General features: G+C 56.0%; 1 protein-coding gene across 2 annotated transcripts in view; it reads right to left on the bottom strand.

The window, feature by feature from the left end:
* Nucleotides 1-12,064, bottom strand: part of Dtx1 (deltex E3 ubiquitin ligase 1) — a 29,881-nt gene extending 17,817 nt beyond the window's left edge. Inside the window, exons 1-2 of one of the 2 annotated variants that reach the window (XM_051176557.1) lie at nucleotides 11,549-11,696; nucleotides 11,010-11,098 (exon numbers count right to left, since the gene is read on the bottom strand). Coding sequence is in view for 1 of the 2 variants with exons in the window: in XM_051176556.1 (XP_051032513.1) it covers nucleotides 11,549-11,807 (259 nt within the window). In the remaining variant the exon portion in view is untranslated. Of the gene's footprint in view, nucleotides 1-11,009; nucleotides 11,099-11,548 lie in introns of both variants that reach the window. The other variant, XM_051176556.1, reaches the window with a different exon arrangement.
* Nucleotides 12,065-12,734: the final 670 nt, after the last annotated feature.

Genomic DNA, 12,734 nt, shown 5'->3' on the forward strand with positions numbered 1-12,734 from the left:
CCACCCTCACTCTGGGCAGGGTGACTCACACAGTAGGTCCTCACAACATGAGATGGGGGCACTGAGATCGTGGTATCCTTCTGGAAGGTTCCCTTCTGACCACAGACCCTGTGTGACTGTCCCTCATTATATTGCCACTCAGGCCTCAGATAACTTGTCCTCTGCCTTGCCTTGTCCAAGGCTGCCCCCGATAACAGCACCGGCCCTGAGGGCTGGGGAAACTGAGGCCCGGGCCTGCATCTGTTGATAGGAGAGGGGCAGGGTGGACGGTGCCAAGAAATCAGGTCCCCGTGTAGCAGTAATGCCCCAGCAACCACAGGAAGACTCCCCAGGGCCCAATGGATGCCTGTTTGTTTTAATGGAATGCATATTGATTTTCTGTGGTTTTCGCTGTGCTGGGAGCAAGCCCTCCCTCCTGTCCCCTTGCTTCTCCATGCTAGACTCGACCTCTCAGTACCTCAGTTTCCCCATCTGTAGAGCGAGGGGCTGTGAGAGAGATGAACCTTAAAGGCTGCGGTCAGCTCTGTGGTGAAGCAAGGGGCTGTGTCCCTTAGATGGGACAGGAGGAAAAGGGGAATTGTCCTCTTGAACCCCGTCTGCTGCCCAGGGCCTGAGCCAAGGCGAATGTATGAGAAAAATGGGGGACGAGAGTCGTCAGTAAAACGTAAACCCTGGTGGTGTTCCTATATGTAAAATGGGGGTATCAACAACTACCCCAAGAACTTCTGGGGGACAAAATAAAAGAGGCATGACAGGTGCTTAGCACATGACTTAGCATATAGAAGCCCCCCACGAGTGGAGCTACTTTCAGCCTCCCCACCCGGTGAACTCCTCATCATACCACAGAGCCCTTCATGCCCAGCCCCTCTGGCAAGGCCTTAGTTCTGTTGCTGAAGCTGGCACATGTGGCTATTGTACTGTCATTGAGTCATCTCTGCTTTTGTCTCCTGACCTGGCGGATAACTTCTGGGGCGACAAAGGCCAGATCAGAGCCACAGTGTTCCCAAAACCTGCTGGGAAGGAAGGCCTATGCAGCTGGAACCCAGGCCTGTGGAGCAGAGGGGGGAGAGAGGGGCCAGGCCTGGCAGAAAGGGGGGGGAGGTGGACCTAGGGCAGTGGGGAGAGGGCTGTAGAGATTGCCTGGGCCACTCTGCCGCAAAGGATTCTGGGAGCTGCTGGCCAGCCTGCATCTGCTCCCTGGGGCTCTGTTTACCAGGCATGGATTTTCTTGCCTGTTTAGTGGTAGTTACTAAAGGCAGTGTCCCTGGAGTCCTTTTGAGAAAGGATTGGAGCCTGGAGAGCTGGAGTAATTAGGGCAGCTGAGCCCGCCCGCCCGCCCAGACCCTGCACTGCTGTGAATGCTGCCCCTGCACCCACCCCTGCAGCCCAGGGTGGCCATGAACCAGGGGCGCCTGGGGAGGGGAGGCGGCTGGCCCCCAGTGTCTGCTTGGTCTTGAATCCCGAGATTTCCTAGCTGTGCCGGCCTCCTCCATGGTGGCCTTGGCCTAGATTTGTGGACAGAACAATGAGCCGCAGACTGGATGCCCAGTGCGTGAGCCTGGGAGATGGGCCTTCCTACGCAGAGGGCTGTACAGAGGGCTGTCCTGGGCCTGGTGGTGTGTGTCTGCTCCTTCCTCCTCTGAACAGAAAGAATGGACAATTGAAAAATTGCCTGAACTGGCGAGGGGCTGGGGGCCAGTGTCTGCTGGAGGCTGCAGGAAGATGATAGTCAGACAAGGGAGAGAGCATGGGTAACAGGGAGAGACAGAGATAGAGAGATAGGCGGACAGAGAAGGAAACACACACACACACACACACACACACACACACACACGGGGGGGGGTGATCAGAGAAAGCAAGAGACAGAGACCCATGGACACACATAGGTCTAGAGAAGGGAGGTAAGGGGGCAGGGGCAAGAGTTGAGGGCTGAGCATCGCAGAGGAAGGGCAAATTAAAGCATGGCTTGCTTCCTCAGGCTTCCAGCCTAGCCAAGTGGTAGCCTAGCCTAGAATTCCTCCACTCGCGGGGGTCTCATTACCTCGGTTTGCTTTCCTACCTGGACAGCAATCCCCCCACACCTCTAGTGGCACAGCGTTGTGGGGGGGGGGGCGGGAGTGTGTGTCTCTGCCCCAAGTTCTAGCTCTTCAGAACGGAGTGGCTTTGTGAATGGAGATCACTTATGCTTGCCTCTCTGATATTCCACAGTCCCAAGTAGGGGCCCCTCCCTTTTGGGGGTGGCTTCCTGAGGGAAAGGACCTCAGGTAGGGGCACTGAGACCCGCTGGGAAGGAAGGCCTGTGGGAGGTGGCCATGACATTCTGTCAAGCTGGGGCCTGGGAGTGTGCAGTGGGTGGGTTGGGCAAGTTTGAGCACCTCTGGATGCCAGGCTTGAGGAGGGATGCTGTGGGATCTTCAACCATCCCAGGAACGAGTGACATTGGCAGTAAGCTTATTCTCTGTTCAGAACTCACCTGTCCCCCACCCCATCCTCAACCACACTGTGAGATGGAGCTGGCTGCCCTGGGTACAGCTTAGGATGCTGGGCAGCTCTGGGCCACATGAGGGTCATCTGCAGTTCCCTGGCCCGGTAGACTCCAGCCTGGGGCCACCTGCCTTCTGTGGCTGCTCCTTCAACAGTGTGCACTCCCCAGTCCCTCACACCCGGGGGGAAACTGAGGCACACTGGCTACACAGCAAGTCAGCGAAACCCCAGCCTGGAATGTTGCAGCTTTGCACCCAGGCTGACTGCAGGGCTGGTGGGACTTCCTGCAGCAGCGACAGCAGCCCTCTGACGTCATCTCCCCAGGGGCTCCATTTGAAGAGACTGGGAAACTGAGACTCCTCGGGAAGGCACAGAAGTCCAGCCCCAGCACTGGCTGACTTCAGTAGACACAGGCTGGCTCTGAGTCAAGGGCCTCCTGCTCCAGCCGCAATCGATGAGCCTGCAGGTTGTTTCCCTCTGATTGCTCCCGTGGGACTCTCAGGCCTGGCTCCGGCCCATTAGTGATCTGGGCATGGGGGCTGCCCAAGATCCCTGGGGGGGGGCAGCTGCTGGTAGCAGAGTGGGGAGGACTCGGGCCCTAAATTTCCTTCACTCTGCTTTGCCAAGGCTGCTGCAATATGTGTGTGTGTGTGTGTGTGTCCTTGTGCACCTCATGGCCCTGGGGCCTCCCTGACACCAATTCCTACACCCTGGGATTCAGGGCTCTGACTCAGCAGCAGCCAATGGGAGGGGGAGGAGACCTAAGGGCCCTGAATCCTCCTCCCCTGGGTCCCCCAAACTGTTCCTTCCAGCCTGTGAAATGGACACAATACTTAATAACGGTATACTTGGGGGCTGTCACTTGCCAAACCCTATCTAGAACAGTCTTCCATCTTCCCAGTTCCCCTCCCTGCTGAATTTATCTTTCTTGGCTCAACTACGTCCTAGACTGGTCTCCACCATCGCAAAGGAGAACCAAGGGCTCTCTCACAGGCTCCCTGAACACTTTGCATTCTCTAGCACCAGAAGCTCTATTGTTAGGTGACAGGGTGCCTGCGTGCCCTTCAGTCAGGCTATGCCCCCTTGCTCAGAAGGTTGGACTGGTTTTCTCATGCCCCGTTTAATCTCAGCATAGTCAGTAGCACAGGGTCAACACTGTGGAAACAGTGGCTGAATAGGAGCAAATGAATGATGCAACAAATGAACGATGCAATGGCTGAATGACGCAATGAATGGATGATGCAATGAATGAGTGATGCAGTGCATGGATACAGATGATGCTAAGTGGGCCATTCCCACATCCAGGCTGGAGGCTCTCACTGGAGAGAATGTGGGCTTCCTCTGCTCACCTACTGCTTATGATGAGAAAAAAAAAAAAAAAATCGTGAGCCACATTTAAAAACCAGGAGTGTAGGCAGGCATAGTGGTGCACGCCTTTAATTCCAGCACTCAGGAAGAAGAGGCAGGCGGATCTCTGTGAGTCTGAGGCTAGTCTGCTCTACAGAGCGAGTTCCAGGCCAGCCAGGGCTACATAGACCCCCATCTCAAAAAAAATTGGGGGTAAAGGACACATGTTAGCCTAGCTTTCTAGATCCTCAAATGGCCAGAGATGTGACTACAAAGTTTGGTTTCCTTAACAACAGGTAGCCAGAGCTGGGTAGGGCCACACTGTACATGTCTCCAAGTGTTTTTGTTTGTTTTATTTCCCCCCTATTTTATTTGAGATTGGGTTTCACTAGACAACCTTAGGCTGATATCAAACTCATAATCCTTCTGTTTTAGCCTCCAGAGTACTAGAATTATAGACGTAATTCTAGGCTCAAGACCTTCAAGGATCTATTGAACACCTACTATGTACCATGTATACTGGTGAGCGAGATACTCTTACACCCATGGTTTCCCATGTATCATTATCCAGTCAGGCAGATGAATCTGCAGCCTCTGGACAGATGGGCAAACTGAGTCCCAGTAAGAGAAACTTGTCTAAGATTACCCTGATAGTCAGACAGAGTCTGAACTCAGGTTAGGGTTTGAATGGAGTTTGAATGGGGCCAGGCCCCTCACACCTTGACAAGAACACTCCTCTATCTCTCTGCCTCCATGTGGCCACTTGACTTGAGCTTCGATACCCTTGGTGGCACCATTGGAGCCCAAGAGAGGAATAGAAGCTGGCAGCAGCCATGGCACCGCGGCTGTGGAAGAAGAGGTAGCCATTGGGTTGCAGGTGTGGGCAGGCTGTCTTGGCAGCCACCTCTGATGACTCGGTTCTTTGTTCTACAGCTCAGGGTGCCGGGCTACACAGGGCTCCCTGCCAGGCTCCTTCATGTACCCAGTCACTGAGTGCCACTGCTGTCTGGGCAGGTGGAGGTGGCAGCCTGGACCAGCTCCAGAGACTGTGGGAGGGGCCCAGAGAGGCTCTGCGGCAGAGTTAGAGCGAGGGTATGGCCATGAAGGATCTGGAGGAGGCTTAGCCACTGTCTGGCATCTGTGTAGCCTCAAGGTCAGTGACAGCCACATGCCCTGGACTTCTGTGGTACCTGGCATTGTCCAGAGCTGGAGCATCAGAGGCAGGCTTTCAGTGTCTGCTCTGTTGATTGTGACATTCCTAACACTTGCATACAACAGACACTCGTTAAATTCCTATTGAGTCCCCCCCCCCCTTTTTTTTTTTTTTGAGACAGGGTCTCATGTAGCCCAGGCTGGCCTTAAACTCTCTCCATAGCTGAGGATGACCTTGAATTTCTGATTATTCTGCCTCCCTAGTGTTGGGATTACAGCTGTATTCCACTATATCTGGTTCGTGCATGGTTGGTGATCGAACCCAGGGCCTCGTGCATACCAAGTAACATCATTAACTAGGCCGCATCCCCAGTCCCTGTGGAATGAGGGAAGGCAGAACAGTCTGGCCACAGCTGCTGCTGGGCCCATATCACAGATGAGGAAACTGAGGCTTGGGGGGCAGTATGGGCCTTAGCCAAAGTTACAGCTTCTCACTGTGCCTAGTGAGCTCCTGGGCTAGACCTGGGAGCCCTGTCCTCGCCCACAGGCTCCCAAGGCAGTCTGTGTTAGGGTTGGGGCCCCCCAGGCCCCTGTGCCCTTGGCTAAATGTGCTTGAGGTGAGTGAGTATCTAGGGAACAAGGCTGTCCTAATGACTGGCCAGGGCTGGGTGTGACTCTGTTGTCGGTGACTAGGTGGAAAGCTGGAAAATAGGTGGAGGGGCATGTGGGGAGGCCCCTGGGGTCCCTGAATGAAGAGGGATTTGGGCATGCTACTACCTCCAAACTCCCCCCTCCCTTCCAGTTCCTCATCCTCCTCCATCAGATCTTTACCTCCACACTGAGCTCCTCCACCTCAGCCTCACGCCTTGTTTATCACCTGCTCCACACCCTCCCATCAGACCAGCACCCCCTTATGGCTTTCAGTACCTTAGCATCTAAGATAGACTACAGCTTCCAGAGAAGAGAGGAGGGGGGCGAGGCAGGGGGCATTGTGACCCAAGACCCCCTCCTTACACACTCAAGACCCTCATAGCCATTCAAGGCGTCACATAGCAACCGGGGGGGGGGGGGCGGCGAGGGTCTGTCCCAACCTCTGTCTGTGTGTCAGACCATGGCTGTGTCCTGGACAGGAGCTCTCATCTCCCAGCTTCAGTGTATGCTGTTGCTAAGGGGTGCCCTACTCACTGAAAAGCAGCCTGCCTGCCCTGGCTCACCTGTGCCAGCCTCCCAGGGCCTGAGATTAATGATGCTGGTACTGCACACTGGCTCTGGGTCTCTTGGGGCCCAGGCACTAAAGGGCAGCAGCTGGCAGCCATGTATGTCTGCCAGGTCTTGATGGCTCCCAAGGGACCACCTTTCCTGTCTCCTGATTGTCATGGCCTTCCTCTGTCCTTGGGCCTGAGTTGGGGGCTGGCTGGGGCTCCTTGGACCCTCACATAGGCCCACACATGCTCAGGAGCCCACATAGCCTGCTTGGAATGTCAGAAAGTACCTAAGTGCCCATAAGAAGGATGTACAAGAGTGTTCTCTAGGCTTCCCGTGAAACTGACCTTGGGAAGGATTATTCCCACTTTACATGGCAGGAAATGGAGGCCCAGAGAGGTTAAGTGGCTTGCGCATTGTCACACAGCCAGCAAGTGGGCTTTATACACCCTTTCTGTTGGCCTCGGTGTCAGAACTGGGCTCACAAGTCGTTTCCATGACGTGCTGGCTTTTATCTCTCCTAGACTCTGACACAGATTTGATATTGATTGATAAGATCTGAAATGCATTGATTTTATCTTTCTCTCCGAGACCCCCAAGACCCAGTTCAGGACCAGGCCCTGGACAGCAACAATGACCATACAATAGAACAATGATGGAGTTGGGCAACCAGGAGGCTTCTGGGCCTGGCAAATAGTAGACCCCAAAGAACAGGCGTTCAGGGAGTTACTGTGGGCTGTGGTAGGGCGCCAGAGACACGGGGCACCCTGTGGATGGCTTAGCCAGACCTGATAGGGACTCCTTCTCATCCATCCTTCTTGCTCTCCCATCAAGCCCAGCCCTAGATCTGTTAGGAAAGGGCCCCAGAGGCGTGGGAGTCAGGGACTCAGATCCTAGAGGCCTCTTGGTAACTCAGGATGGCCCTGACAACAAGCCCGACAGAACTCTGAGGGGACAGGGAGAAGGGACAGTCAGCCTCTCCTTCATCCCTGAGACCTGACATAGGAGCCTAGCTTTGGTTTGAGAATAAAAAGCTGTGTGACCTTGGGCAGGTCACTCACCCTCTCTGGGGCTTTATCATCCCATCTGGAGATGCTTTCCATGGCAATGGCTGCCCTTCCTTTCTGGGTGACCTCACTCTCTCGCCCCCCCCCCCAGTCTAAGTGTCACAGGCAGGATCTACCCAGGGCAGGATGCGGGGTGAGGGAGTTCTGGCTGCCCAGGGAAGGGGTGTACACCCCACCCCCACCGGACTGTCTCCAGTCCAGCATCTCGAGACACAACTGCTGGTGGACCCTCTGACATGGCGTCTGTCTTAGCTGTCCCTTTACAGAATGGAGGGGGAGGAAGATGGGAGACGCCTGTCACACTGGAGCCCTCTGTCCCTTCCGGCCACATCACCCATCTCTAGCTGTGTGGAGTGGGTCTGTGGGAGGCCCTGGGGCTGCTAAGCTGTGTGATCCTGGGCAAGTGACTCACCGTCTCTGGGCTTCGATTTTCCTACCTAGAGTCTAAATCTTGTAGACCTCAGAGAAGTTGTGTGTGTGGGTGAAAGCCACTCCTAACCCCTCACCCACACACATCCTGGTGGCTCCTCGGCCTCTGTGAGCCCACTTGACCAAACCCCTCTAGGCCTGACTGTCCATTTACCTAGGTTCAGCTGGGTCAGAGAGCTCCAGATAAAAGGGGTAAACTTTGGGAGTCTGGCTGGGCCTGGTGGTACGGGACCATCATCCCCATCCACTCAGGAGACTGAGAAGGAAGGCCACAAGTTCAAGGCCAGTTGGGTAGAGCCCATCTCCAAATGAACACTCATGAGAGTTGTCCTGTAACTCAGTGGCAGAGCCAGTGTATGTGAGGTCCTGGGTTCAGATCCCAGCACAGAACACCACCCACAAAGAAGTGTGGGGGTGGGAGAGACCCCAGCAAGCAGCCAGTGAGGGGTGCAGCTGTTAGGGATCTGATATCCCATGGCCCGGGGATGTACCCTCTGCCTCCATGTGGGGGGCTGTAGCCCAGAGGGTTTCAAAGGGAACTTCCCCTCTTCCTCTCCTCCTCCCTCCCCCATGAGTAGGAGTGGAAACATCTGGGACAGCTGAATAAACAGCAGTCCCTGTGTGACAGGTCTGTCCTCTCCACTTGTCCCCAAGCCTGACATCTGGCCCCTTTCCCTTCCCTTCTCTTCCCTTCTGCTGGCTGCCAAGCAGAACAGGCAGACAGACAGGACACTTGTGTGCCGGCGGCTGATGAGCAGGCTGCGGCCGCGTGTGTGTTTGCGCTTAACATGAGCTCTGTCTGGCACATCCTGAGGCGTGCCTACATCATCCTGGGTGTTCTGGGGTGTCAGCGCCTGTCACACCCCAGAGGCAAGATTAGAAGGTGCTCTGGCAGGGGGTGGGGGTGGGGTGACCTGCAGTGGGGCACAGGGGGGGGGCGCACCCACCCTCTGCCTTCACAGAGATTAAGAATAGAGAGTAGTTTTTTTCATTTTCAAACAGTTGTAAAAAAAAAATAATAATACTTTATGAGCCACGAGACATGGCACAAACTTCAAACGTCAGTGATGGCCACAAGTGTTTATCTCAGCCCGTCACATTTGCTCATCTGCATATGTCCCAGGCAGTGCATATGATCCAGTGACAGCCTGTGGGTCCCCACAAGGTTAGAAAGCCTACCAGCTTTTGCCCCTGCATCGGGGCAAAACCAGACTCACATTTCCCCACCCGCGGACAGATCAGCTTCCGGAAGCTTCCAGGAACTTTGATACAAGCAAGTCAAGCAGGAGTCCTGTGCATTTTGGTGCATGTGTGCGGGTTTCTGGTTTTATGGCTTTGCATTGGGGGGTACTTCCACCTGCACATGCTGGGATGCTCGGCTTGCACTGCCTATGGCTGCTCCATCAGCTGAGCAAAATTCCCAGCCCCTGACATTCGGCTTTACCTCCCCCTGTCTTCCAGTGTACCCTGGTGTGGATTCATGGTGGGGCAGGAGTTGGTCTGTTTGACAGGCTCTGTTCTCTTTGACCTGCTTGTGACATGAGATGGAAGCCGAGGCCTGGGGAGCCGAGGCCCTCCGGCCAGGTCCCCCAGCTGGTCAGAGCAGAAGGAAGTTCTTTCCTGGATCTGGGGCAGCGAGGGCCAGAGGCCTTTCTGAAGTAGCTCAGCCAGACTTTCTATCTGTGGGAGGCAGCCCTTAGCTTCCCAGGGGTTCCCAGACCCTTCTCCTTGCTGGCTGGCTGGGTGGGTGGGTGGGGGTCCCTGGCAGTTGCTCAGAAGCCTAGTCCCATTTCTAGCTCATAGGCCAGACACAGCTTGAAGAGAGAGGTTAGGAGTTGAAGATTGGACCACAGGAGGATAGTAAGGGGGATGGAGTAGGCCTGGGCTTGAGGATTTGGGAGCTGAAGTGGGGGTGATGAGTCTTGAAGGAGGACCCAGGGGAGGGCCACAGGCAAAGATACAAATTTGAGAGCTAGGGGGTGCTGCTTATGCTTCTGGGGGCCCCCACCCTCCCAAGTTCAGTCCTGGAAAATCTCTATAGCCAAAACTCCGAGGCTACAGAAAGCTAAGCCAAGGTGCAGGTGAGGGGAACCCTCTTCTCCTCTCAGACCCCACCCCACGCTCCCTTCCTCCTGAGAAGGAGCTGAGGGTAATCTCCAGTTCTCAGGGTCAAGCCCAAGCCCTTCTCACTGTCCAGGCCTACATCTACACATCTGGAAGCAGCCTCCCTGCCTCCCAAGCTCAATAGAAACAAACGTGCAGTTCCTTTTCATTCCGGGACCTTTGTACCAGCCATCCCCTTTTTCTGGGAGTACCACTTCCTGACTGGTCTTCCCAAGTAGCCACACATCTCTGTCTCACAGGCTCCATCCTCCTGCCCGCTCCTTGACCACATAGGGATGGTTACCAGTGGTCAGTCCCTACTCAGAAAGGTCTGGCTCTGCACAGCACTACAGCATACAGTGGGAGGTCAGGAAATGTCCTTATGATAGGCATGGCTGGTGCTCGAAGCTATGGAAACAGACACACTGAAATGTCACACTGATGGACCGCTGGAGATGCATCCCCTGGGTGTGTCTGGACATCTGTAGGTGTCACTTGTAGCCCTGGAATCTCTGGGTCCACACTATACCTTGCCTAGTCCTGCTCTAGAGTAATTGAAGTGTGGCAGCACGATGACATATTTTTAACTAATGTGAGTTGAAGTAGCTACAGGTGGTTAGTGGCCTGCAGGCTGGGCAGGGAGCTAACGGGAGGAGGAACATTCTATTGTCCCCAAGCTAGTTGCCTGCAGTGCTCACCCAGGGAAGTACAGAGGCCTCTCCAGACCCCATCACTGCCTCTCGAGGTCAAACACACCAAGGTTCCCACAAGGCAGGGCCTCACTGCGCAGTGCCTGTCTTGTGTGTCTCAGAGGCCGCCTGGTGATGTGGCAGAAACTCTCCACAGAGGTGACAAATCCCCGGAGGAGGAGAGAGGGCCTGAGAGTGAGGCCATCTTTAACGTCACTGTTATTATTGTACTATAAATACCACCACCAAGACCACCATCAGCAGACACCACCCACACCATGGGGCTACCAAGATGGCCAGCAACCCCCACCCCAAACACACACACCCTCCTGCATCACAGGTCACCCCTAACATTATCCCAGCAGGACCATCAGTTTCCGACCATCATGATGACGACATCTCAGCATCTTTTTATCACCAAGCCACCACCACGCTCTCTTCCATCATGGCCCCCACCATGGACACCATTATCCCCAGGCATCACCTGGACCATTACCACACCCCACCCCTCCCCCTGCACCTGCAGCCAGCTTACCATGCCAGCTCTGGACTCCCAGCTGTCTGGATATTGATCCCAGCTCTGAGTGCGATTCACTCAGCTTCTGGGAGACTCAGTTTCTTTGCCTGTAAAATGGCCCCACGAGGAATCTAAAAGTCTTTCTGTCTGTGATTGGTGGAGAGATACCAAACAACTGGTGAGTTTGATAAATGGGTGTGTTTAAGTACTGAGGTCTCAGTGTGGGGACTCGCTTAAAAAATGTTTACATAGCTCTGAGAGACAGAGATCTACCCATTTTTCAGGTGAAGAAACTGAGGTTCAGAGAGGTGATTCTTTTACCCACATTCCCCCAAACTAATATGAGGTAGGGCTGGAGCCAAAGTATTAACCTGGACCAGGCCACACTGTCCTTTTTCCCAGTGGAGGGAGAGGGAGGAAGCTTAATTGGCAGGCAGGATCTTCAGAACCCCAAGTTCCCCTTTCGGGAATGCTGGGGGTGGGGGGTGGGGTGGGGATTGTTGTATTCCCCGCCTCTCTTGTGAGAAGCTGGCCTGGCCCCGTAGAAATCTACTCACCTGTGTCTTGACGGAACTGATGCATCGATTGTAGGTCAATGATGTAGGGCACCAGTTGGGCGTCCACCTGGCCCAGGACCACGGAGCCCCGGGCATCCTCCTTAAGAACATTCTCGATGTGGTGGCACACGGTGGCCGTGTAGGGTCGCCAGCGGCTATGTTCATTGAGCCACTCCCACACCACCACCCGGGCCACGTTCTGCGGCGGGAAGCCCAGCCCGTTCACTGGTACCATCACACCTTGGCCTGGCCGTGACATGGCCGCTGCTGCCTGCGGGGCCAGGTCCCCACTGTTGCTGGCCCAGCTCCTCCTGGGCCTGGGAGCACCGCGGAAGTGTCGTCCTCTCTCTCCAGGGCGGGCAGCGAGGAGTGTGGCCTCTTTTCCAGCTGGGCTCCTCTCCAAGGCCTAGAGGCCTGGGTTAGGGGGATGGGTGGCCATCCAGACGCAGCAGCGAGGACCCCTTCCCGCAGAGCGCAGCTGTTGCACACAGGGGTGCGCCGAAGGCAAAGTCTGTCCTAGGTGGGGGATGTGCTTAGTTCCTGGGTCCCCTCGGTGCAGGTGTGGGGAGCGAGGAGCTTGCCCCTCTAGGTCCGGCCTTTCCCCATTTCTCTCTAGTTGCTTGTGTCCGCCACGCAGGGCCTTGTCACTGGGGAGGCCCTGGCCCCAGCCTGCTGCTCTCTGTGCGCTCAGCTCTGCGTTCCAGACCCTGTGCCTCGCTCCTGGGTGACTCGGTTCCGCCCCTCCCGACGGCTCCTGTTAGGGGCTCCCTGCACCCCTGCACCCCTGTCTCCTCTCCTGGTCGGCCCGAGTGGTCGCAGATGTCCCAGGGAAGGGGGCGGAGCACCGGGATCGCTGCTCTGGAGCTGCGGCTGGGGGACCCCGGGGGGGGCGGGGGCCGTGGGCACGCCCCACCCACCCCACTGGTGTTCGCGACCTGCAGAGGCGACAAGAAGCGGAAAGGGCCCTTTAAGAAGAGAGCAGCCCCCTCCCCCTCCCGGGTGCCGCGGTGGAGAACAATGGGGTGCCGGTGGGGGGGCTGCAGGGGGGCTCGGGGGTCCACGCCCTGCCGTCCCTGGGGTGCCTGGAGAAGAGCAGGCACGGGACCATTGACTGTCACCCGCAGTGACCCGTGCTCCGCTGGAGCGCGTCCCCCGCCTCGGGCCACGCGCTACTGGGGGCTGCGGT

Source organism: Phodopus roborovskii, unplaced genomic scaffold (assembly GCF_943737965.1).
Source record: "Phodopus roborovskii unplaced genomic scaffold, PHOROB, whole genome shotgun sequence".
NCBI lineage: Eukaryota > Metazoa > Chordata > Mammalia > Rodentia > Cricetidae > Phodopus > Phodopus roborovskii.